General features: G+C 36.9%; 1 protein-coding gene across 1 annotated transcript; it reads left to right on the top strand.

The window, feature by feature from the left end:
- Nucleotides 1-241: 241 nt before the first annotated feature.
- Nucleotides 242-27,246, top strand: LOC140157174 (uncharacterized). Its single transcript, XM_072180274.1, has 17 exons — nucleotides 242-491; nucleotides 7,792-7,875; nucleotides 9,827-9,919; nucleotides 10,331-10,624; nucleotides 11,094-11,246; nucleotides 12,567-12,719; nucleotides 14,209-14,310; nucleotides 14,634-14,783; nucleotides 15,263-15,406; nucleotides 17,170-17,325; nucleotides 18,827-18,928; nucleotides 19,464-19,622; nucleotides 20,186-20,275; nucleotides 23,075-23,176; nucleotides 23,669-23,764; nucleotides 24,836-24,976; nucleotides 25,573-27,246. The coding sequence occupies exons 1-17, from the start codon at nucleotides 428-430 to the stop codon at nucleotides 25,653-25,655; spliced, it is 2,166 nt and encodes a 721-aa protein (XP_072036375.1). The 5' UTR covers nucleotides 242-427; the 3' UTR covers nucleotides 25,656-27,246.
- The last annotated feature ends 470 nt before the right edge of the window (nucleotides 27,247-27,716 follow it).

Here is a 27,716-nt window from a genome sequence, read left to right as displayed (position 1 = left end):
CGACATCAAAAAGTTGTAGGCCTACACAATTTTTCAAAACTTCATGATATCAAAAAATACTCATCAAAAATAATTGTTTCATTTTTATGTGGAACGCCGGATGGAACGCGACCTTTACACAGACAATTATTTACAGTTTGACAGTACTTAAACGCAATGCATCCTGGGTAATGTTGTAAACCTCTCCAGTATTATAGCCTGGTGAAATGTATATAAAGCACAGCCCAGAGGCTGACATCGCAACTTGTGACCCAGATCATGGTTAGTTGATGGTGCAAATGGTAGAAAAATCGCAGGAATAAGTTATCTACCTGACTACTCACTTTACAAAGACTTTAATAGATTCGATTCTGAGAATACTCATTGCCGAAGCTATAACTGACTGAGATAGAAGATAATTACCTACTTTGGGAGAAAAGCCGTGAAAATGAAGTATTTACCAGCGATTGGCATCGTGATTTTAGCGGTTGTGGCTTTATCGAGCTCACAAGGTAAGTTCTTCAAATCATTGAAATTAGTCTGGGAAATTAGTTTAGATTGCAACCTTTTTTTTTTTTCGAGAACGGGTTCGAAAATTATGAGTTATCTGAGGTTTATAGAGGTATTGGGTTTGGTAAAAATGTAGTAAGAAATTCTCTTCTTAAATTACGCATGACTATGTGTAACTATAATATACTGAATCACTTTTGGCTTCATTTTCGATATGTTGATGTCATAACCGGTCATGCCGCCCTTCTCCAGCTTTCAACAGCATGCAGTAAATCAGCGACCCGATCAGCGATGAGCTAACGTGTCTTTTAAGTTTGACGTACTTCCTTAAGCTTCTTAGTTGCATGCATCGGGTTCCTTAGTCCCTGGTCAGAAGACCATTGCAAATTATTTTGAACACAATCATGATCAGTGATGCGCTTCTGCATCAGCAAAGTGTATTGAGGAGCTTTGAAGAAGACTTGTTCATTAAGGGCTCTAGTATGAACGTTTGAACAGTATTTTTTGTGGAACATGAGAGCACATCCATATGACATCAGACATATCGAATTGAATTCTGAATACGAGGAATATCCTTCTGATATCAAATATTTTGATTTTTTTTTAAAAATTCGCGATATAATAAAAATTTTATGACAAATCATTAAAGTTTGATGTTTTTTTAAACGAAGTAAACTTTTTTAATGATATGCACTTTTAAGTGCATATCATTAGAACTGTATGGAGCTGGGACGAAAAGTCGACGATCAATTGAAAATGTTGACCTTTGATATTGAACACATACATTTTTTCCCAAAAAGACCTAATTTTTTTTTTTTTTTTTTTGGAAAAATCCATATCTTCAATATAAAAGGTCAACATTTTCAATTGATCGCCGGCTTTTCATCCCAGCTACATACACTGTTAGTACATATCATTAGATTTAGAAAGTTTACTTCGATGACTGTTAAATACCAAAAATATCAATTTTTAATCATTGGCCATAAAATGTGTATTATATCGCGAATTTCAAACAAATCAAAATTATTTGATATCAGAAGGACATTCTTCGTATTCAGAATGCAATTCGATATGCCTGACGTGCTCTCATGTCCCACAAAAAATACTGTCCAAACGTTCATACCCCACCCCTTAAGTTTGATACTATTTCACTCTTTTTAGTTGTCAATTCAATTCGTAATCTCCCAGGTTATAGTATACGGACAAGCCCTAGAGCAGCAATTTGACACTATTTATTTAAAGTCAAAATTGACCGATGATGATGAGTAAGTTTGGTTTATTTTTGCTACCATGAGACCAACGTGACTGATAATATTTCAAAACAATGGAAAGTTTGTTGAATGAACAGTACGATTAAAAAGTTCAAAGTGACTGATAATTTAAACTAAGGGTACACATTATTATTGCATTATGCCTGGGACAAAATATTTAATTTGTGTATCTCAAGTTACTAGAACTTTTTCATTATAAACTTTCCATTGTTTTGTTTATCTGGTCAATGTCTTGTCACACTTCGGAATGAAAATACAGCCGAATTCCAATAGGAGTATGTAGGCCTCGAGAATTTGAATCAAGACACATGCACAGTATGTCCTATAGCATTAAAAAGGATATCCGAAGTTTTCATTTCGGTCTTTAGAAAAAGTTGTGCAACAAATTAAAACCTATTTGTCCTGTTAGGAGCACCCTTAATAGAGAAAAGGGTTCTCCAAGGGCTCTTTATAATAATGTTCAAGAGCCCAAAAAATCAGTATGAAACCAATAGGTTTTTAAACGACCCCTCTAGACCCCTTAGGAGAACCTTTAATGGTTCTTTGAAAAACTTTTAAAGGTGCCCCTACAGCTGAAAACTCCTTATAGTGCCCTTTTTCTAAGAGTGATATTTATTGCCTACCCTTTTTAGAAACATTCAATGCTGTATAAGTTATGTGTAAATTTTTGAAAAATATTCCAGCTTTTCAATAAGAGGTCTTTCAAATATTTCAAATGCACGACGAGTAAATATAATAAAGGTCAATAGGTCAAACGTGTTAGAGTGAAAAATAAAACCAGCACGTTCTTCCATATCCTTCCATATCCTTCCATTATTATAAAGAGAATGCATTGCCCTGCCTCTGAAAAGAGAGAAACTTTAGAGGAGAATTATATTTCAAGAGTAAAGTGCGATGAACCCTTTAAAAAAGAGGTCGGGTTCATTTGTGGGTTTTATGTTATAGGTTTGACCACTTTGGAAGTGAAAAAAAAATGCCATTGAATAATTGAATAATATGAAACTAAAAGAGTAATAATTTAAAATTATAGTTGTTCCTTTAACTTCATGGTATTGTTTATAGGTCCTTTTTTGTTTCCTATGTTAAGGAGGTACCACATCCCCTGATAAATTTTGCATTTTTCTCAAAAATTAATTATACACTGGTAACAAAAGTTATATATATATATATTATAGGGGCAAGGAATCCAATTGCTTCACTGAAATTTCAGTGAATCAAGACAAGTGGTTCATTATAGGCTATATGTTAAGAAAAGAGGTACATTCTAGCGGTACCTCTTTTCTTATCATAAATCACGTACCGCTTGTCTTGAGTCACTGAAATTCCAGTGTAGTAACTAGATTCCTTGCCCCTATAATAAACATAACTTTTGTTTCCAGTGTGTTATTATTTTTTGAGAAAAATTCAAAAATAGTCATAAATGTATCAAGGGGTGTAGTACCACCTTAAATAATGCCTATCAATTCGGGAAAATATTTAGGCCTATAGTGCGATAGCGTCTTTTTTACTGTCTGGTTCAGACGCACTACAATATAATAGGCCTACATATTTTGTCGATGGTAGCCTAAACATAAAGTGGCCTCAAAATGAAACGATATCTCAATTATACAAAGGCGTGTTATAGTTCAATGACGTTAATCCTGAACTTGGATATCTCCATAAATTAGGGACCCAGTTGAATTAAATTTGATGTCTCTCATACATAAAATTTTTTCAACACCTCAAAGCATAAAAGCAATATGTTAGCTCTTTCAATTTTTCACTACTAAAAATATTGCACTAAACAGCACTGATTTTGTGTTGAAATAATAATGGTATTGGTTTCAAGCGTATAAAGTGATCATGCCACTATAAATCGTGTCCAACAAAAATTGTGATTTCAAGTTCAGAAAGTTACAACAGCATTTAGAATATTAGTTTTAGTGTCCGCATTACGCATGGAACCATGCAGTAAAATCAAGTTTTATTGCAATTATTATTCTTGATATTAACCATTGACAGGTATGAGGATATGTGTCAGCTGAAATGAAAATATTGAGTGCTAGCTTTTAATCACAACCCAGCAAAGACAAAAATGCATGTTCTTACGTTTATTCAAAACGCTTTAATAACATTTAAATGTCGGGTTATAAAGGACTTGAAAACGTTTTTAAAACGTTATTGTGAAATATTTTGGGCAAACATTTTTGCAAACTATTTCGTCAACATTTAAAACAATACTCTGTTTAGAATGTTTTGCATCAAGTTTTCAATATGTTTTTTGAATGTCATAAAAACGTTTTTTTTATCCTTTACATAACCCGACATTTAAACGTTATCTTTAAAACGTTTTGTGTTTTACTGCATGCCGGATTGGTTGGAGATCTTACTTTCTTAGCGACTCTATTGATATGCCTACCATTTTATATACTGTGCCAAAAAGTATCCTTACAATTGGAAGAAAAATCTAATTTTAAAACTAAACCATATTTGGGTAAATTTATTTGTTTAATAGATTCACTATCTATAATCCGGCACATTATGGCACCACATTGAATCTAATGTGACTTCAATTAGAAGCAAAGTTACAAGCATTTGATTAGACGAAGGTCCAGTTTTAAAAGTGACAAACTGACCTATTCAAAACTCCACGGACTAGACATCTGGGTTGAGAGTCATTTATTCGTGCCTTTAATTTAAAACAAATGGGACAACAGAAAACTGAAACAAAAGAACTGACAAATAAAATGGAAGTTATGAAAAGTACAGTTTGTCACTTTTAAAACGGGACTTTCGTCTATTCAATTGCTTGTAACTTTACTTCTTGAGGTCACATTGGACATGTTGGATTCAATGTGGTGTCATAATGTGCATCATTAGTGCATATATTAAAAAAAATTACCCCAACATTGTTAATGTTCAGTTTTGAAATTGTGATTATTTTTCCAAGTGTAAGAATACTTTTTTGGCGCAGTATATATCATATAACTGGAGTCATATTATGTAGTATCATATTTTGTTCATTTTCTGAGGTGGAAGGCATAATAATGTAGGTTACAGGATATAAACTGTATTTCGCAATGTCCTATATACCTGGAATGAACCTCCGTTTGACAGTCAGTAGTTTAAAGGTTGTTATTATCATTGATTATATGGGTCATTTTTATAATTTTCGTGTAGACTTTCTGCACAAATCTGTCTGACTGCTCCACCAAACGATCAGCAATCTTACATACTCCGATTTGATAATAATATCTCATGATTATTTCATAAAAATCTATCAAACATCGCAAATAACTCATTATGTATTATAAAAATTATTGATATAGGCCTATCCATGACTGCTCGTGCAGACGTACACGTATGTTATAGCCTTGCCCAGCAAAAACAAAACTTTTAAATTTCGGGTTATATGTATAAAAACGTTTTAATAATAACATTAAAAAAACATTTTTGAAAACTTGATATAAAGCATTCTAAACAGAATGTTATTTTTAAATAACATTCTGTTTAGAATGTTTTATATCAAGTTTTCAAAAATATTTTTTTAATGTTAGGTCTATTATTAAAACGTTTTTATACATATAACCCGACATTTAAAAGTTTTGTTTTTGCTGGCCAGTATTTTTTCATGCGCACTTTGTAAATCATAGGTTACAAACTGTTCTATTTTGCAATTATCATTGCCATAAATTATGATTAATGAACTCAAATAAATCAAACATCAAATGAGAATAATCGAGCTTCTATTAATTAAAAAGGGCTAAAAACAGGTGAACCGTAATTATGCAAGATGACACCATTACAAAATATTCAGCATTTTACAAATGAATTACATGTAGGCCTATATCTAAGATAACATAAACACGCCCGTGAAGTACACACTAGCGTATAATATCATGATCATGCTTTATAATACTGAACAAATTGAAAAATTCCACTGTCGTGTGTTTTAACAATATTAGTAGATTTTAAAGTTCAAATTGTAGAACTATAAAGTCCAGTTGATATTGATATATAAGTTTATTCTCTCATCTCCATTCACCGTAGTACTACATGTATATAGTGGGACGTCAAAATCGATTGTTTCCAGGTCAACTGCTTCAGTGCTCTCTGTGTTCGGAACCACGATATTAAATGATCACAACATAAAGTCAATTGGTTACAAACCATGCGTTAATAAGTTACTAAAGTATGACGTATGGCGCAATCGATACAATTGAATACATGAATACAAAAGCCACCTAAGTCCATGCGAAGTTATTTTGAGAGAAAAACCCGTGTATCATTTTAATTCCTTCAGTTAGATTTACCTGGTCAATATGGTAAGTTTTACGTGCAAATGAGTGGATTAACCTGTATTAGGTATGACAATTAGCATTCCAGGGACTTCGTGGGGTTCATTTTAAATTTTGGACTTAGGTGGTTTTTTGAATCATATACAAAGACAACAATGTTAGAATGAGATTACCACTAGTAAGATAATACAAAATAAAGCACACAGGTATGTATAATGTTGATAAGCATTCTGCCATGTAATATAAACCACACACTTTCCTTTATTAAACCCATTTTTTGTTCAAAAGTCATTCTCTAGCAATGAATGTGTTACAAGTGGACTTTTATACATACTGGATTTCAATCAATGTGTTAGAAGACTCAAATCATGGAATTGGGTGATTCTTTCATACATGCTATTTTTCACATGCCCAATAGACACAGAGAATGCATTTGAGTTGTTCTTTCATGCATATGACAGGCCTATGTATAGCAACAATTTCCCATGCTTAACTCAATTTGGCCAAAGTATGGACTTAGGTGGCTTTTGTATTCATATATTCAATTGATAGCTAACTTTTACAGTGATTGATTTTCTTGACCACTTATGCTACCTGGTCAATGACCTGACGGTGTTTTTAAAATTTAAGATATTTTACCTAATATTCAAACTAATATAATGAATGCAGCAATTAATATTGCCTATTGTTTTAATACACTCAAAGTATATGACGGATAATGTACTCGTGCAAATGCATTCGTCAAGATAATCGCACTTGCCATGGAGTTATTGCATTTATCTCTCGAGCCTATCGGCTCTCGAGCTCAATGCAATAACTCCACGGCGCGTGCGATTATCTTGACTAATGCATTGCACTCAGTTCATTATCCTTATCATAAAACCTATAATATTATAAGGTCTATTACGTTTATAATACAATACATACATGTAATCTGTCAATAGTTTTTCACAGTTATTAAAAGTAGAACCGAAATTAACGAACACACTTTTCCATCCTGTCCAATTGTTTGCTGAAATGTATATACCTCAGTTTATGCAACGTTTGAACTGTCATAACAGAATTATGTAAACAAGTTGGTTTGACTTTCATATCATTAATCACCTTCCAAGAGTATCGGGTTTCAATCTTGGAATGCATATCGGGTGAACGAGTGTTCAACGCTGGGCTCAGAGTGAAAATCACTCCTAAAAGAGTGAGAAGGGTGAATATCATTCCAAAGAGAGAAAATTACTCCTAAAAGAGTGAAAACCACTCCTAAAAGAGACATAGACATGATAGAAGGGACAGCCTCTTTTTCTTATATCATACATTGAAAGAGTGGTTTCCACACTTATGGGATGGGAGTGGTTTTCACTATTTTAGAGTAATTTTTACTAGATCTCTTCCCACTCTTATAGATGTTTTCTCTCTTTTACGTTAAGAGAGTAACTTATCCTGGTATAGCTTGTATTGGTCCTATTCTTTGGAATACTTTAGAGAATTCCCTTAAAACATCTAAATCTGTTTTTGGAAACATTTTAAGTTGAAAGTCTACATAGGATTGATTGAAATTGTTTATTTTCGCGACTTTTTTCTTTGTGGTCTTTGAAATTAGAGGGCAGCCATATCTAGCCATATTGGCCTTCTGACCATCTCCTCAATAACTGTTTGTTTATTTATGATGTGTTTTAATGTACATATGTTTGTTATGGGAATTAATAAAGTTCAAATTCATTAATAATTTTGATTTGTTTCTTCTTTAAACGCAACAGAATGTGATGAGGTGATGTGTCAGATGTTTTGTGAGAAAGGTTTCAAACAGGACGCTAAGGGATGCAATATCTGCGAATGCAACGGTAATTAAAGTCACTATCTTTGTATGTTCAACGGTATTTTTTTGGTCCAACGCAATTTACTTATTTCAATTAATTAACAACAATAGGCTACTAAGGGAACAAACCAAAAGATCGATGACGTCCTACAAACGAAACTAGTTTCGTTTAGGGGGGAGGGGGTAAAAATACTCGATTACGTTTGTACAAAAACATCGGTCTGAAGAATGTGTCATTATAATTATTATGTCAAATTTTCAACATTTCATTATTACGTTTCTGGCCGGGAGGGAGGGGGTCGGCTGAGAAACGAAACTAGTTACGTTTATAGGACGTCATCGATCTTTTGGTTTGTTCCCTAATTTGATCATGAGCATTTAATATCTATTTCATAAACATACAAATTACTCGCTCTGTAGTCATGGTAGTGCAAGGCTACGAGTTGTGTCCATTGTCCAGTGTTGACGTTTTCCATGGTTTCCTAACTTCGACATATTTACTTGCCCGATAATAAAGTATGTCACCTACTTGTACTATACGTACTTGATCATCTTCATAAAGTACCAATGAATAATTTCTTTAAAGTACCAATGAATAACTTCTTTAAAGTACCAATGAATAACTTCTTTAAAGTACCAATGAATAACTTCTTTAAAGTACCAATGAATAACTTCTTTAAAGTACCAATGAATAACTTCTTTAAAGTACCAATGAATAACTTCTTTAAAGTACCAATGAATAACTTCTTTAAAGTACCAATGAATAACTTCTTTAAAGTACCAATGAATAACTTCTTTAAAGTACCAATGAATGACTTCTTTAAAGTACCAATGAATAACTTCTTTAAAGTACCAATGAATAACTTCTTTAAAGTACCAATGAATAACTTCTTTAATATCCGATTTCTTTGTCAGATAATTTCACGTTTGTCATAACAGTGTGCGGGTTCATAGTAGGTCTACCGAAAAGAAGTTAAAGTTCCGACCTAAGCGCATGGTCAAGGATTATTTATAGGAAATACGCACAAGTTTCAAAACTTTATATCTATATAATAGGCCTAGATAAGATATCCGTCTAGTATTCTGGTGCAGAGCACCAATACATGCCCTGCGCTATAAATACGTGTCTCAGACTTTGCTCAAATGTATAAGGTAATGTTGTACCGGAGTAATGCTCAAAGGCTCAAGTAAGTTTCCACATGATATTTTCACAGAACGCTTTGGCAGACACCCCACCCCCGAATTAAGTGGCTGTCATTTTCTTCGGATCTTCGGGGGGGGGGGGGGGGGGTCACTAATACATTTGTTATGACCTCCGCCCCTATATCTGGCTAAACAAAAATATGATCCCTTCCGTACATACACCAGAAACAAATTTTTCCGAGGTCAATAAATATGTGTGCGGCTGTGCTCTTGACGGAAAGAAGGTGCCCGGAGCGTAGACCGTTTGCCCGGAGCGAGCACATTTTTTGATTTGAAGTAAAGTTTGTGCAAAAATTTGATGGAAAGTGTAAAGAATGCGCGAGTAGCGCGCTCGAAAAATTTTCGGTATTTAAATTTTATGACCCCTGTATATTCATGACCCCTCTTCCGAAGAAAATGACAGCCCCCTAAATTGTTGTGGGGGAGGCTCCTCGCTCGCGCACGGCGAATCAGTTTTACCCTCCGAATTCCGAGTGCTATTATATATAATGGTATATTCCCTTGAACATTTGTACCCCTGCATGTTGCATGTTGAGTGAGACAATAAAGGTTAAAGAAGTTTTTTAAGTGCACCACACGATAACACCGCCAGCATTAGAACACGCAACCTTCCAATCATGTCAGACCCCGTACCGCTGCAGTGCTCTGTACACCAATAACTGCTAAAAATAAACAAACTAAAACAAATGTCTAAAATAATAGTGTTCAAACATTTTAATGCGCTCAACTGATAAATGATAGTAATTGTTTATTTGCTTGTTTTTCTTTTCTAGAATGTGATGCGGTTATATGTGGGATGTATTGTGAATATGGTTTCAAACAGAATGCAAATGGATGCAATATCTGCGAATGCAACGCAAAAACCGGTAATTAAAACCAGCTCAATTCCGATGTATTTTCAAGTATTTAACAATCCTGTACACATGGTACACATAAGGTTTGGTGTTCAAATCCCGACCCAAGTGCATGCGGCAAGGATTTGCGAATGTACGTGATCTACGTATATTAAATTGGACACATAGACGTATATTCTATCCAGTATGGCATATAAGTATGTTACCTATACTTTAAGATATGCATACAATACATGTAGTTATATTATCATGGCAGCTTTGTATATCCGGCTCGATCTCGTCGCTTCGCGACTCCCACTTGACAAGGAACGTCAGGAAGAATTGTGAGTCGTTTTTGACAATTTGTTTGTAAAAGTGTTTTTTTAGACCAACGAATTATTTAATTTGTTTTTGTTAATTTCCTTCGCTATCTTATGCATATAGAAATTAGGGCTGGACAATGTCCACCAATCGACGAGGATGCAACAGGTACATGCGAGGAGTCATGCGCACATGATGGACTGTGCCCAAGCAATCAGAAGTGTTGTTCCAACGGTTGTGGCCACGTGTGTATGGATACTGTTGTCAAATCTGGTTACTGTCCCGCTGCAAGTTCAATTGGCAGTGAAGTTGGCGTGTGTGCAAACATGTGCGAGAGTGATTCTGCATGTCAGAGTGGCACGCAAAAATGTTGTAAAAATGCATGTGGTGGTACTGCGTGTGTTGAGCCAGCCATGGGTTAGTATACAAACGTATTATCTGTATCACTAAAGGATTTGACCCCATACCAAAATTTAAGAGAGCCATTGAAATAATAGTTGAACAGTTTGATCTCAAAGCAACATTCGATAATATTGCTTTTATTTTGTGATTCCCAATGCATGATTAATTAACCCTAAAACATGTGAAATGGACCATATGGTTTATTGCTATCTGAAGGCAGAGAAGGAACAAAAGATGAGAGAAGATGAAAAAGAGTTCACTTGGTACCCCCGATAATTGACCCTGGGACACCTCGGGTCCCACGCACACGCACACGATCACCGCCACGGGGGTTTCGCTGACCCGGCCAGCGATGCGGTGCTTATGACTTAGGATGAGTGCTTCATGGCATTACGTGGCATGCATGCTTGCTCAATGGTTTTCCTTGTAAGATTTTATGTGGTTAGGGTTAATAAAATCCAATCAACTCCAACATCTATTTCAGAAAAGCGTGGGACCTGTCCTGTAGGAGATTTAGCAGAAGGCACATCAGGGTTGTGTGCTGAGTTATGTGCTGGAGATGGTGACTGTCCTGCCTTGCAGAGATGCTGTTCTAATGGTTGCGGTCATGTCTGTGTTACACCGGTCGATTTACTAGGTAAGTCGCATTGACCTGTTCCATCCAAAAGGTATCAAGTTGGCTTCCAGATAGAACTGCATTGAATACCTGAGCGCAAGAAGACCGTAAGTCCACTTGGCCCCTCAACATGTATACACTAAAGTTGCGTATAGTTTCGTATAGTTTGATAATGTTTTATACATGTTCAGGGGGCAAAACAAATCTTCCACAACATTTCATGATGTTGTCACCCTGGAACATGTATTAAACATGAAACCCTAAGAAACTATATAATACGTAACTATAGTGTATACATGTTGAGGGGCCAAATGGACTTAAGGTCTTCTTACGCTCAGGTCTTCATATTTAGATCGCACGTTTTGTGTACTTGCGACCACCCAAACATTGTACGTCTGAAGAAAAGGTCTCATTTTCCGTGACAGCTGACGCTTAAAACATGAGTTTCTGAAACCTTTTTTTTGCTCGCTACGTTCGTAAATTGGATTTTTTATACCCTTGCAAATTGAGGAGGAGCACACTCCATCTGTCTGGAAATAAACTATGAGCTGATAATTGCTTGTTTACAAATTTTAATTTGGAGATAGAAAACACTTGTTTGGACAATATTCGCCAGAAACTAACCAAACATTCTGCCTCTTACCATTATTTCTACAAGTTCCCATTGCAAAAACATCGTTATCTCAGCCTTCGTGGTTTCCATGTATGTCATCAAAATATTTCAGAAACAACTATAAAGCCCGCGAAAAAAGTTTTTATTACGGCACCCTATATGCCCTGGTCAATTTTTGCAGTTGCCAAAACAAAAGTGATGATGTAACAGAATTAACTACCATAGCAATAGATGAATACAAATGTTGAATATATCGCGCTGTACTTCAACGTTCTCGCAGTACCTATGCATTGAACCATGGATGTCAAAGAACAGGGATAAAGACCTGAATCGTAATTCTATAGAATACTCATAATCATGCTGATCACTCGCACCTGTAAGATTAATATCTTTGAAAACATCGGTATTTTATTCAATCTATAATTACAGACATGCACAGGTGGATGGATGCAACCTGCTTGTAGTACAGGGCGATATATTCAAAAATTGTATTCATCTATTGCTATGATAGTTAATTCTGTTAAATAATCACCTCTACAGCGTATATCAGTGGGAAGAAGATAATATTATTGTAGATATTTTGTTCGTTTATAGGTTACAACATTTGACATTTTGACCCGGTTTTCATTACTCGGCCACATTTTACTTTCCTTTACATTTCCTTCGCGTTAATTAAGGTTGGTACATGACGGTAATGTGAGGTATTGTTATTTCTCTTAAAACAACAGAAGTTCATCCCGGATCCTGTCCTGTGGCTCAACCCGGGCCTGGTACTTGTGCCAATGTCTGTGCTAATGACGCAGAATGTGGGGCCACGGAAAAATGTTGCGGACAAAATGGGTGCAACGGGTACTCATGTGTCGCAGCAATTGACGTTCCAGGTACGTAAAAGTTGTCCTCAGTAGCATTTTGTGGGGTAATGTAAAGTCGAGGCTGTTTGGAAAAATAAAGTCGAGGCTGTTTGGAAAAATAAGTTAAACTTTTTGGGCGCTGAGTATGCTGAGACACCGCCTTGTATTAGATGAAGGAGGAATCCCTTTAAACCTGGGACACACATTCCATGATTGCCGCTTCCATCCGCCACTCTTAAGATGATCTGCTCATTTTGAATAGAAACTTGTCAAATTTGACATTAAGGAAAACTATTCAGATGGGGCTACATGTATAACAGATTTCTCTTCAAAATTAATCGAATATTCTCATCAAAATGACAAGTGAAACTCATCAAATATGATAAGATTGCCGTGTCACTTAAAACGGTGATCTTATCAATTATTATAGATTATTAATGAATAGATTCTTATCAAAAATGACCCAACTTATCAAATTTGAGCAGTTTGTCTTGTCAAAGAGGGACTTAATAGGATCTTGTCAAACTGGAATGGACAATCTTGTCAAATAGCCTAATAGGCTGGAGATCTTGTCAATACTTGTTAGAATAAAACGGAAACTATTCATTTTGATAAAGATTGCCGGTTCAAAGTGATAATACACACCTAATCAAAATGAACAGTAGATCTTATCAAAGATAGTTACGGAATCAAAAATATATCAGTAGGGATTCTATTTTAAAAAAAATGAATAGTGCGAAATTACAGTGTACGTGAGATTTGATCGTACTGTAAGTTACAGTGGGCCTATGTCAAAAATATCACCGTCGTCAATGCCAATACCACCATCAGAAACCTACAACCCAGGAAAAAAAAAAGTTGGCACACTTGCACTAAACAATGGAAATGCGTGCCCTATCAGGGTATCAAACTTGGAGAGGCGAGTGAAACATGCATGCAACATATGTAAAGTACATACTCCCCCCCCCTATATCTCACCCCACCCCTATATCTCACCCTTCCCCACTCCCCATCTTTCAATGTTGGAGGGTCTCACGGACATCTTGACAACATGGCTTGGTCCAACATTGAATTGGGGAGCAGGGGCAGAGATATACCAAAAAGACAGGCAAAGTGTGCCAACCTTTTATTCCGGGATTGTAGGTACATCATGATTGCGTGCAACGATACCATCCGATGTATATCGACGGCCCGAAATTACAACATACCGTAAACATTCGATAATACGCATGTTTTTTAGGTAGTTAGGTAGTTAGTTAAACTTTGACATTTTTTCTTTTCATTAAAGATTATGGTAGGTTCTTTTTACTCCAAAGTAATACTGTCGATGTTCCGTAAAAAGGTACGATGTTTCACCAAAACAATATAATAGTGACATCCTCAATGATTTAATGTTCTTCTCACGGGGTAATTATTAGCCTACATCAGACAAAAATAATTTAAACCCCGAATATTAGAATAGATAGTGTCTAAGCAAAAGCAAAAAAAAATCACTGTTCCTATGTTTTATTACGTTTAGTGAAATGTTCGGACGTGGTGTGTCTTCGATGGTGTGCGCATGGATATAAGAAGGATGGCGAGGGTTGTGATACGTGCAACTGCGTAGACGAACCGACTCCAGGTAATTTCCGCGAGAAAACATCACTATCGATGTTAAGTTTTCCAGGAGTGCTATGCGAGGTGATATTCAGATAGTTCTCAATATGAATTAAGTAGATAAACTGGGCACTAAATGGTGCCGAAATTTCATCATCTTGCATGCATCTCGTTATACTTTACATTGAGAGCTATTGAGAACCATCGCATGGAAAATTTCGGGACGGTCGTGACCTAGCGGTGTTTGCGCTCAAACATAAAGATGACACTCAAAAGGAAAGACCATTGGTATGCATGCAGCAGAAACCTATGGCTACACAATGACATTACACTTGTTTCATTTTTCAGTAATTCACGAAGGTGAATGTAAACCCTCAGCAAACGACGCTATGGGAATCTGCTCGGAAGACTGTGATAATGATGGTGATTGCGAAACCACCCAGAAATGCTGCTCCAATGGCTGCGGACATAGTTGTGTGGAGTCCATTATGCCTAACGGTAGGTTTCATATATTCACCATAATAGTAAGTATAGGCATATATTAATACCCTACAAAATTCACCTAATGCCACATATGAGAGCTTATGAGCTCCCTTGACATAACTGGAATTTTAGGCACAAACTTAAAGTGCCCTCCCTAAACATTTCACCAGCAAATAAAGGCACATACCCTTAAGTCTTGTTTGGATTTACAGAGGAGTGAGTTATCTATTTGTACGTTAAAATTTGCCTCAACCAAAGGAGCCCATGTGCGCCATTAGGAACTTTACGGTATTTGTTCTTAAGGCAGGCCAGAGGGAAGCATGACTGCAGTGTTTGCACTCAAATATTGAGACAAATAAAGCTGACACACAAGGGGAATGGTATGGGTGTTATAAAGGAGATCCCAAGATGATATTTCCAACCCATGTGCATGATATTTCTCGCGATGTATATGAAAACATTCTATAATCTAAATCTTTTTTTTTTTTGCAAAGATCCCGAAGGATGTCCAATCAATTCGGTTCCTGAAGGCGGAGTAGGTATATGCGTTGAGAGCTGCGGTCCTACCAATGAGTGCCCAACAGGGGAGCTTTGTTGTTCAAATGGGTGTGGGCACGCTTGTACAAAACCTGTCACAGGTAGGTGTCATTGTCTGTCTGCACATTTATATGTTTGTTTGTATGTTTATTTGTTTGTTTATTCACAACCTCTCTTTCCTGAAAGTAACTTCAACACATTCGAGTCGACACTGTTTCTTCTTCTTCGTAAATACTGCCCAATCCTCCTCCTTTACGAGCATGATTTACGTGCTTTAATAACTACCAATACAGTTAAATTTCTGCAGTGCCCAAAATTACAAGGCCTATTATAGTACCTATTCCTCTGATAGTTTCTGTTGTAGTTTAACTACGCCATCGATACGATAAAGGTGACCGTGGGTATCTTAGTTAGAGGCGGCTTCAAAACTCGACCGGCGGTTGATCATGTTGAGTGGCAGATGATATTACAACCGCGTTCCATTGCTTAGAATAATAGAAACCGGTTCCAATTGGACAGAACTGGGTGGAACCGGCGGTCGAGTTTAGAAGCCGTCACTGCCTACTATACAAGATCCATTTCAGCTATGGAACTTCAATGTTGTACCATTATGCAGTTACTGTCCGTTTTTCCTATTCAGTGCACACACAGCGCTCCAATTGATGATTGACCTCTAGCTCACTCACTGTATTGTAGGCATAGGCAATGGACTAGTTAGTGGGCTGGTGGGAAAACCCTTCACCCAATAATAGCCATAGAAGCTCACATGTGAATTATAATGTTCATCCTTAACATACTACAATTTGAAGTAAAAAATGTCACGGGAAAGCTGTTGTCGAGCTGTTTTCCCGAAGAAAGTCTTTCAAAATTTTCATAACAGTCGGACATGTAATTTCAATGGCAAATTGTGCTCAACAGCTGACTCGCGATAGCGCCAACTTCGAACGAGCACCATCGAAGCTGTAAATAAACTTCAATTCTTTCCCTCTATGGTCATCTAAAAATGATTAAAATGATTAACCTTGTTAAGTCTAAAATCACATGTTTCTCATTTACTTGTGTGATACGATCACAATGACTGTGACAAGTTTGACATGAGTTGTACCATCCACATGGCTGGAGAACAATATGCAGACTATTGTTCTCGTTTCGGAAACAAAGGCCACGCTCAGTATTGTTAACTGTGCGTTTGCTTTGTAATGGTGCATCCAACTGAAATTATAATACCTATTTCATCACAGCACATTGAATATCGCACAGGTAAATCAGAAACTATGTTTATGAATTTAACCAGGGCTATGAGACCCATCCTTGATTTAACATAGTTGAGCTGTTTTTAATGAGGTTTATCTTGGTTTAATGGGATTTAAGTCATGCAAAGGTCGTGGTGAATTCTGCTGTAGACATGACTGCATAATACTGATACTACGTCTTTTAAAAGGTTATATCGGCTTTATAGGATCGTTGGCAGGTTGGCACTTTACTCCTGTTGTCAAAGAGCTTCAAAATCTTGCTCACTCACCGATGTATAGTAAGCCAAGTGTTTAGTTATTCGATAATCTTTTTCTCATATAAACTTCGGCTATTTTAAAAACTTAGTTTACTGAACAATTTGTGTGATAAACTACGTTTATATGAGAAAACTTATTTTATCTAAGAAAAACTTAAGTTTATCGAATTACTGAACATTATTTTGCTCTAGATGTCGGTAATATCGCGTCTGGAGTAGCCGCCACGTGGTTCCTGTGTAGGATGCGGTGTGATTGTTTAATAGTTAACATTTTCGTTTGGGAATCAGAAATAAACACATACCATTATCAGACATTTGTCACATTTTCATCTCACTTTCTCTCTGTGTCTCTAGTTAGGGAGGGCTCGTGTCCAACTGGAGATTTAAAACTAGGGTGGAGTGGTGTTTGTGTGGAAATGTGCAATAACGATGGACAATGTGCAACCAATCAGAAATGTTGTAGCAATGGATGTGGCCATGTTTGTATTACCGTACAAGAAGAGAGTCCAGGTAAGATAGGAAATTGTTTACAAGTGTAAACTAATAGTTATGGTGATTCGACACTTTGCGGGAAAATTCCGGGTTTTTTACCCGTTTCAAAATGTGTATTTTTCCAAATTCTGAACATACATTTAAATTCCTTTCAAAAATATATAGTTTTACTTTTATATACTTGTCTCTGTTACTTTTAATGATATAATGAAAATAAAGTAAAATTTCATTTCCACATAAAAACGCGATCCTGTATGCACCATTGCACTTTTAAAAGATGTTAGAGAACATTGGCTTAGTAAGATTTTCAACAGGGGGGGGGGATAAAACGTGGACAAAGTTGTGGTGGTCCACCATGGGGGGTGCCCGAGGGAGGGGGGTCCCCATTGGAGTGAGAAAATTTTGCAAAATATAGGTCACAAACACCCATTTTCCCTCTATTTTATAGAACTTCACCTAGGATTATGGGGGGGCTGAAAGGTATTCCAGCCCCGCACCAAAATTATTGAGGGGCTGAGCCCTCCCCAAGCCCCCGGTTCCTAAGCCTGTGCTCTCTCACGATTACTGTACATCCTTGTTAGAATGTCATAGGGTGAGAAATCTACAAGGAATTGTACCCATTTTGTATCAATTTTGTTTGATTGACATAAACGATAGGGAAACCTAATAATTAAAGACAGTGGCGTAGCTGGGATTTTTTCAGGGGGGGGGCAAGCATGTATGGGCCGAAATGGTTGACCCAATATTTTTCCGGTGGTCTAGTGAAAGCAAAAAAAAAAAAAAGAAAGAAAGGATTACAGCGCCCTAAAAGCAACACATTTTGATATATTTTTCCCTCCTCTCCTCTCTCCTCCCTTTTTCCTCTCTCTCTCTCCTTTTTCCTCCTTTTTTCCTTGCGCTAGGGGGCGGGGGCCCAAACAGGCAATTTTTGCCAGGGGGGCAATTGCCCCCCTGCCCCCGGCAGCTACGCCACTGATTAAAGATGACCCTCGAATAACGAACGTAGCAAGCTTGCTGGAATATCTTAGATCATGCCTTCTCAACTAGTTTATTTGAAGTGCCAAGTGGGAAATTTTAGTGATAATGAAGTGCCAACATGTTAGGGAGCATTTTGTGAGGGAGCGTGTGCGAGATCGAACGCATATAGCGGGTGGGGGCCAGGAGGCCCGCGCCTTATGGCCCCTGTAGGGTTCCAGTGTGAAAGCCCCAGCCGCGGGGGTCCGGGGGGCAGCGGCCCCGGAAGCTCTGAGATTTTAAGGCTATCTAAAGGCTCAGATGTGGTATTTTCACCCCTTTTTTGTAAACAATTTATGAGGAAAAAACTAGTAAATTTACCGTGCGTCACTTCATGCGCCACTTCGACTAACTCCAAGCGCCACAAGTGGCGCGCGCGCCGCCAGTTGAGAAGGCCTGTCTTAGATCATCATAGGTATCAGAGTCCACCGGCCACAGGGCCTGTGCTATCTAGCCACTACTTCTTTTTAACTCATTCAAATCGTCTCTGTTTATTTTACAAAAGGTTGTACTAATAATGTAGTCTGTCAGCTCTTCTGTGAATATGGCAACAAGAAAGACAGTCAAGGATGTAAAACTTGTGAATGCCAAGATGCCACATATGGAGGTACGTGAGTCCACAATAGAACTATACAAGCAAATTTACTTGATTTTATATGTAGTCTTGTTGGACTCATGCATACAGTCACATCATACGCCTTAGAAGTACCCTCGGCAGCCAAGCAACACTAATGGAAACTTAAAATGAAAACTATGAGAATTGAAAATGTTCTCATTTCTATAAAACTTTCTCATCCAAATGAATGAGAAATATGTCAACAACCTGTCACACTGTGTAATCGTATTAAATTTTCTCATTGAAAACAATGTGACACGTTGCTGACACGTTGATTAGTATTTGTTATTCATTGGGATGAGAAAGTTTCATAGAAATGAGAAATTTTCAATTCTCATAGTTTTGTCCAATTCATCAGTTTGAAAGAATTCTCATTTTAGATGTCTACTAGTGCATGCAAGAATTTGATTTTCCAAATAAGGTCACCTTCCTTTAAAATAAATGTATTCACGTATTTTCGTTGCATCACAAAATAAGCATTTATAAAATATAAATTAAAAAAAATATGACACCAATTTTGTTTTAGTTGAGAGGCCTGGGGCGTGTCCTGTCGGCTTCTTACCAGAAGGAATTGCTGGCACTTGCGTGGAAGAATGCAGCAGCGACGACAACTGCTCAGATGTGACACAGAAATGTTGTTCCAATGGATGTGGACATGTTTGTGTCGATGCACTCAACATTAAATGTAAGAAAAACTTGTAACTATACTTGATTGTTATCAGAGAAAAAAATTATCGCACGTTAAAACGAATGATGGGGGCATTTCAATATTAATGATTACGAGTTTTGATAATTTAATAGATACCCTTTTTACTCCTAACAATTCCCTTTTAGAATTGTCGACCAATAATTCCCATGCTATAGTTGTCTTTTCAATGTTAATGTTCTTTTATAATGCCCTACAAAGAAGAGTACATACGCACAGATATCACCCCATAATTCAAATACGGTATTGGAAAGAGCGGGTGTTTTTTTTTTAAATATTTGCTCAAAGGGGAATTGAATCGGGGACCTCTCGCACCAGAGTCAGCATGGTTAAAGACCTTAACCGCTGAGCCATTCGGTTCTCTTGTTTATAACTAGCTACCACCAAATGCCAAAGACATATACATTGGAACTTTTCTTCCTTACGAGTAAATATTGGCAACATTAAAAAGCATTTAAAATATAATTAATATTACTGTACTTACAAAAAAGTAATTTGTCCACATTATTGTGTTCGATTGTGTTTTTAAAATACCTATATAGCGGAGTGTCCACCAGTTCTGTGTACTTTGGCTTGTGAGAATGGATTCGAAAAGGACGACAAAGGCTGCGATATATGTACTTGCAGTAAAGGTTAGTAGCTTATGTTATACCAATAAATTGTTATGTTGTCCTTACATGAACATTTTGAATAGGGTCATCTTTGTTAGATGACAGATTTTGACATTTTAGCCAAACAGTATTAATTTGTGTAGATTTTTTTAAATAAAAATTTTCTTTTATAAAAATAAAATAAAATAAAAAAGATGACGACCCATGATACTAGACTAAGGGCAACACATCAATAATTTTGGCCTTACGTAAAAACAAAATCTATGATTTTATGGATATTTTCCTGCAACCGGAACTGTTCTACTCTGCAGACTTGTAGTCGAGTCACTGAAAGTCGAGTCCGAGTCGAGTCGAGTCATCGAGCCCTCGAGTCTCGAGTCGAGTCGAGTCATGAAGCCTTCGAGTCCGAGTCGAGTCGAGTCATTTGAAGTTGTCAGTCGAGTCGAGTCGAGTCGAGTCAGGCCATTCTGTCGAGTCGAGTCGAGTCGGATATGTTTTGTCGAGTCATTTCGAGTCACTTCACGTTTTATATATGCTCATGATACCAGCTGTCAACTTGATAGCCCAATTTGCATGAATTTGTACTTTTTTTAAATTAAAATCCCAGTGAGAGTACATAATATCAATTTATGAATCTATGTGCTCCATCCAGTGCATTGTGGAAATCAGTAATCAGTCAGACTTGTAGTATTGCCATTAGGACCCGCCATGGGTGCGGGTGCGTGTCCCGGACCAGGAGAACTTGTATGGGTACGGGTCCCAGGCCATGGGTACGGATTTCAGGTCATGGGTAAGGGTACGGGTACGGATCCCTAGCCATGAGTATTCAATACTGGGTCCATTCCAAAATAGGGTGCGAGTACAGGTGCGGAGCCATGGGTGCGGGTACAGTATGGGAACGGAAATTGGGACTCGAGTACGGGTACTGGTCCAGTAGTGGTATGGAAATTCTGACTTCAAGTACTTGTATGGGTCCTATTATGGGTATGGGTATAAACAAATAAAATTAATGAAGTACAAAAAGAGATCAAATATTGGTGGTCATAGTGTATTTTGGGATGCAAGTGAAAAAACTATGTCTATGTACAGTATGGACAGCCAGACTGTGCAATACTAATTTCAACATATATTTAGCAATGATGTAGCTTTCTAACATCCCAAATTTCTGTATATGGTAAGAACCTCTCTATTCATTTGACTCAGATGCACAAGCCCAAGCCTGGGCACAAGAAGTACATGTTGATGTGGCTGGTGGAAATGCTCACACCAGTCAGTCACATTGCAATGTAGTTCTTCATGTGTGCAGCATGTAGAGGAGTGTATTTGGATGGGGAATAATCAAAATGATTAATAAAAACTATAATAATGATATTTTAACATGATAACTTGAAATTCACCACAAAAAGAAAGTATCTCGAAATGTTTTCCCAGTTTGCTGGTTTTTTTTTCTGTATTGGTCAGTCATTGTGTGAATGAGACATGTAGCATACATGTAGGGGTGTGTGCACAGGCTGTTACAATGACATGTGTGTAGCATTCATGTACATTTTGTGTAGCCAGGGCTGGATTTACCTTTTTCAGGGCCCAGGACCAGGCTAAAATAAAATTAAGGGCACTTGATATAGCTTGCTATCTGCATCCATGCATTACTCCCACCCAACCCCATCCATGATGTAACCTATTTGTTTAGATTATGATCAGAGGACTCACAGTGGGATTTCCTGCATTTGTGTAGCCACATACTGTATGGTACCCATGGGTACGGTGCGTGTCCGGACCATGAATACTGGTACGGGTCCCATGCCATGAGTATGGGTCCGGGTGCCAGGCCATGAGTACGGGTGTGGGTACGGGTCCCAGTCCATGAGTCCGAAGACAAAATAGGGCATGAGTACGAAAGCACGGGTCCATAGCCATGGGTACAAGTACGGGTATGCAGGTATGGAAATTGGGACTCGAAATGCACGGTACGAGCACTATAAGTCTGATAATCAGCAATGATGGACAATGGACTTTTCCACCATGCCAAGTTTGAAGCATGTAAAAAAAATGGTGGATCTTTTAGCCAGATCGACAGGCAATCATACATGTACATTGTACACACATATACATATAATTTATATTTTAAGTTATTATAAAGATGCTGAGAGATAGTAAGCCCACTTTGTAAAATATAAGAATCACAATACACTGAGATGTGTGGAAGAAAACGTGCAGGTATTATTAGAAATATTAAGGTATAATTTATATTTTCGAGTCATTTTTAAAAAGTCAATTCAGCCACAGTGACTCGAGTCACAAGCCTCGAGTCATCGAGTCGAGTCATTAAATTTCGAGTCGAGTCGAGTCATCGATTCATCAACCCTCGAGTCGAATCGAGTCGTCGAGTCACCTTGCCTCGAGTCGAGTCATCGAGTCACCAAAACTCGAGTCGAGTCGAGTCGAGTCATTTCGAGTCGAGTCACTACAAGTCTGCTACTCAGGAGGCTTTGTTCAATCTCCTCCATATTCTTATGGTAGATCCTTGCAGTTAGACCCGAAATGTCGTCATTTGACGTCACGCTGACTTGCAATGCGCAGTAACGATGTTCGCTAAACGATGTACGCATCGACGTGACGTCAAATAATGACGACATTCACGGGTCTAACCGCAAGGAATTAGGGAATTTCCCGAAAAGGTCAATTGAATAATGTTTAATATTAATGCAATCCTGAATTATTAGAAAACCGTCGGCGTCGTCGATCCCGGGCGTCGTTCATTTTCTTTTATTTAATAAAAATTTTATGTTTAAAATACACTGATACTTTGATTGTTTTCAGAAAAGAAGTGTGGTGACGTGTTATGCCTAAGGCACTGTCCTTACGGAAACAAGGAAGCCGAAAACGGATGTCCAATCTGTGAATGTGAAGAAAAACCAGCAAGTACGTAGATAAAAAAAAATACCATATCTAGCCATTTCTGTTTGACGTTTTAATATTTGGAGCGATTACCCATAATAAATTAGATACCGAACCATGCACGAGTAAACACTGCAATTTGCAATTAGATACCGAACCATGCACGAGTAAACACTGCAATTTGCAATAATAAAAAACCCTGAAAATGACAATGTTAAAGAATTGATTTATTATATAATTTTTACAAGTACAATGTATTCTGAGCATGTAATAATTTCACTTTCCAACCAGCAGAACTACAAGCGGGAGATCATATCTTCGGCGCTGTTGCGAAAAGCGCTAACCCGTCAGCATCACCTTAAATAGCCTTAAAATAATTGTGGTCTTATTGATTTAAAAGGGATTAGCTGCGATATGTAAGATCCTTCTTACAGGTTGAGAAGAATATGACTACAAATCTTATCCACTTCTGTTCTGCAAGAATTGTTTATACTAAATCCCTTTTTTATATTTCAGAATGTAAAGCATCAAATTGTCCCGATTTCTGCATCTATGGTTACCAAAGAGATCCTAAAGGATGTGAAATATGCGAATGTACATCAATGCTTTCAGGTAAGGCACAACATCTTTTTGGTCCTATAGCGCTATCGGTGCCCGAAGAGGTACCGATGACACTTTTTATCGTACCCTGAACTTTTGTACAGTGCATTCCCTCCAAAACAAGCAAAGTCATCTACACTTTGATCAGCTCGTAATCGGCGGGCCTTATAACTTTGCGGATTAATATCTGCATATTTTATTTCGAGAATTGTCTTGTGACCTCTTGCCAGAAGCATCACACATTATTCATTCAAGTCCGATATGTTGTCTATTTTCTTTAACAAGCACAATAGACCAGGCAGGTCAACTATGACATTTTTAATGTGGGTCTTCTTTTCTGCGTAGTGATAAAAGCCTAACAATTCCCGCCGATTACGAGCTGATCAATCTGTATTATAAATGAGGCAGTTTGGCGAAAGTGTAAAAACGGTCTACAATATTTTGGGAAACAAATTGTTGTGATGCGAAGAATAGTGTTGTCCGCATCCCAATAAAACATCAAATTATGTTTTGTTTACGTTAAGGGTCAGGGTGTCTAATAAGTTAATTAGTTTCAAAAGCGCTGAAAGGGCCTTCCGGACTAATTCACCAACAATTATTCACCTATTGGGTTGCTGTTTAACTCTCTCCACGCGGGTGTCGACTGCAGACGACAAGTTTCATTTTTTTTTTTAATTCAAAAATTTCAGAAATGTAAATTTTCATGACCATATTTGGAATCAGTATGAAAAATGCATTAAAATGAGTACAAACATGCCTAGTATTGATCCAGTAGTTCTTAAGATAGCTCTTGATATTTTGAGAAAATATTTCAAAACCTGAACTTTTTCCATTGAAGCGCATGCTAGCACGCAGAGCATTAAATCCGCAGATCCTATGATTTGTCTGATATTGTGTCACTGATACCATTTCATAAAACATGAGAGGCTCACTGAGAAGTAATTTGCATTGTATTGTTTGTTCAACTAATTTGTCAACATTGGCGTATATTCAGTAATCAAATCCCATGCAGAAAGCCGACAATAGAATGTTTTTAGACGATAACTAATAACATTAACATTGATAATGATTTTTGTTTTTCAGCACAAACTGTGAAAGAGGGTACATGCCCGGCAATATCGGGTGATAATGAGGCTGGGTCATGTGCAGACTTATGTGACATCGATGACGAGTGTACTGGTGGAGACAAATGTTGCTTCAATGGATGTGCGCGGGTTTGTACCGGTAAGTTACTTTATTAGTTGGGTACAAACGATATAGTATACCAAGTTTTTATACTACATTCACATTATTTCCCCCGGCGTTTACGATTTACGTACTAGCATAATTCTTAATAATTGTCACAAATTCACAAAATAGCGAAAAGTTTGAGTGCCCATAAACGTAACAAATATTGACCTCTCCCGAAAAAAAGCAGGTCTATAATATAAGCTTGAACCTTAGAAGCCGTCTCAGAAGTAAAGGAAATAATGCACGTTTAGGCTAATAATTCACGTGACTCTCACGTACACTATCATGATGTGTCATCGTGCCACTCACGTGATACGCAGAGTCATATTATAATAATGAGTCGTGATTTCCGCATACTGACGAATCCTCACCGTAGTATAGTATAAACCGCCCCTTTGTATTGAACGATACTGGAGAGCGAAATGTGGTCGCTTCTCGCGCACAGCGAATCGCGTAAGATAATTCACTGGTTATATTTTGGGGACGGTCTGTTAGCTGGTTTTCGACAGTATGTAAAAACAATTTTGTAATTCCAGTATAATACTTAACATGTATCATCCAATGTTGCATTGTATTGTATTGTATTGCAGAAAGCAGGGCCAATCTACTCACATCTTCTATTATGCTTGTGGTTGGGACATTACTCTCCGTCGTAGCAACATGGAAATTCTAGACAGGGAGAGTAAATTTGGGATATGGGCACATGAATCTTAACAGACTTCGGTGATCAATTGCATTATTTGAGAGAGGTCTCACCATTTATGTCACCCAGTTTGAGTTCGCATATTGACTTTAGATTAGATATACTTTGAAAAATCACTTTATTCTAGAACTATAAAGTAACTTTCCTAATTGTTAAGAATTCCGGGTACGCAATGATAACGGCACATAATTCAGAACAATTGGGGTATTTGCAGTAAGTTTAATAAGCATGATAAGGGCAAGTTTCCTGATGGCCACAATGACAATTTAGGTCGAAATATTTCTAAAAATATGAAAAATTAGGATCCTGTACATATGTTTATCAATGTATCAGCTTTACCTAAAAAGGGCATTTCGTGATCCACAACCTCATCCCCAACTTCTTTAAAAAAAAGTTGAGATTTTTATATCACTGGAAACCTCTGGCTACATAATGTTTATGTACCAAAAACTTTTTGCACATTAATTTGTTTAGCAAAAATAGTGTCAAAATTACAACAGTGACCTATGGCGCAGTGTAATACACATAATCATGCATAACCCGCAAACGCAAAATCTCAATCAACTGAACTTTTGGGAATAAGCTTTTTTTCGTGGATATCTACTGAAAAATGTCATAAAAAGAGGATGCTATATAGGATCACGAAATCCTCCTTTAAGCTTTTGCTTCAACTTGGTGAACGAAAATTCTTCGTCGAATATTTAGAGTGTATGTGACCCTTTACGGGCTCTGGTAGCAACGTTTGGACACTTTATTTTTATGGGACATGCGAGGACATCAGACATATCAAATTGCATTCTTCTGAATACGAAGAATGTCCTTCTGATATCAAATAATTTTGATTTTTTGAAATTCGTGATATAATACACATTTTATGGCAAATGATTAACAGTACTCGAAGTAAACTTATATATCAATTATATATCAATTGAAAATTTTGACCTTTCGTATTGAAGATATGGATTTTTTCCCCAAAACACCAAAAAAAATAGGTCTTTTGGGGAAAAACGTCAACATTTTCAATTGGTCGTCGGCTTTTCATCCCAGCTACATACACTTTAATATCATTAGATTATGTTTACTTCGAGGACTGTTAAATATCAAAAATTTTAAAAATATTAAATTTTAATAATTTGCATTATATCGCGAATTTCAAAAAGGCCAGTCCTAGTCCTTTGTCTGGTGTAATCGCAGCTTCCACAAAATGTGCAAATGTTAATATCCGATTCCTTCTTCCAACTGAAATAAGTAGCATTCTTAAAACAATGTGTTTTGATGATTTGTGATGAAATAATTAAGTTTTTCATAAATTGGAACATTAAATTAATTTGAACTATATGTATATTTTGACTCAATATTGATTGCAATATTTATATTCGGCAAAGATGAAGTGTTGATCAATTCTGTATATTAGATATAGTATTTTCATTGGCGAAATAATGGTAAAACTTGGCAAAAGTCGTCAAAATACTTTATAGATATGAGCAAAAAACATGGCAAGTTTGAAGACAATTAATCATATATTTTCAAGAGGAAAGCACTATATTTAACCTGTCACGTGACACATACTTTAAAAGTAGATTTGTCAACTTTTGCTTGGTTTTGTCGTAATAAAGCACAATTATAAATTTTTTTATAATGAAATGATTTTTATATCACGGATGTATTTTGTAAAGAAATAAAAGAAGAAATAAAAGCAAAACTTCTACAAGTTGTTCTTTTTTCTTCCAAATGGTTCATAATAATGACAAACACTACTCATGTTGGATTACTTTTTTCCTTCTTGCTATGACCTTACTCAATAATAACTCCCAAAAACGTTAAATAAATCAAGAGAAGGAAAAGGTATCCGCATGATGTTGTTTGTGATGTTTGCCGATGTTCGGTTTTGAATCCAAACACCATGAACTATAAACCATGATAAACACACATCCACATCCCAATTACCTGTGCAAGGGTTTCGTTCCGGATTTCGTATGCTAAAGGGTTATTTCAGTTGTCTCCAAGTCTGCAGTGCAGTAAATAGATCGG

Source organism: Amphiura filiformis, chromosome 7 (assembly GCF_039555335.1).
Source record: "Amphiura filiformis chromosome 7, Afil_fr2py, whole genome shotgun sequence".
Taxonomy (NCBI): domain Eukaryota; kingdom Metazoa; phylum Echinodermata; class Ophiuroidea; order Amphilepidida; family Amphiuridae; genus Amphiura; species Amphiura filiformis.
This window is presented reverse-complemented; position numbering and strand designations above follow the sequence as displayed.

Excerpts from the sequence above, each read along its gene's own strand:
- LOC140157174 (XM_072180274.1), top strand. The coding sequence starts at position 428 with ATGAAGTATTTACCAGCGATTGGCATCGTGATTTTAGCGGTTGTGGCT. Across the intron at positions 14,784-15,262 it reads GGAGTCCATTATGCCTAACG|ATCCCGAAGGATGTCCAATC; the intron begins GTAGGTTTCATA and ends TTTTTTGCAAAG. Across the intron at positions 20,276-23,074 it reads TATATGTACTTGCAGTAAAG|AAAAGAAGTGTGGTGACGTG; the intron begins GTTAGTAGCTTA and ends GATTGTTTTCAG.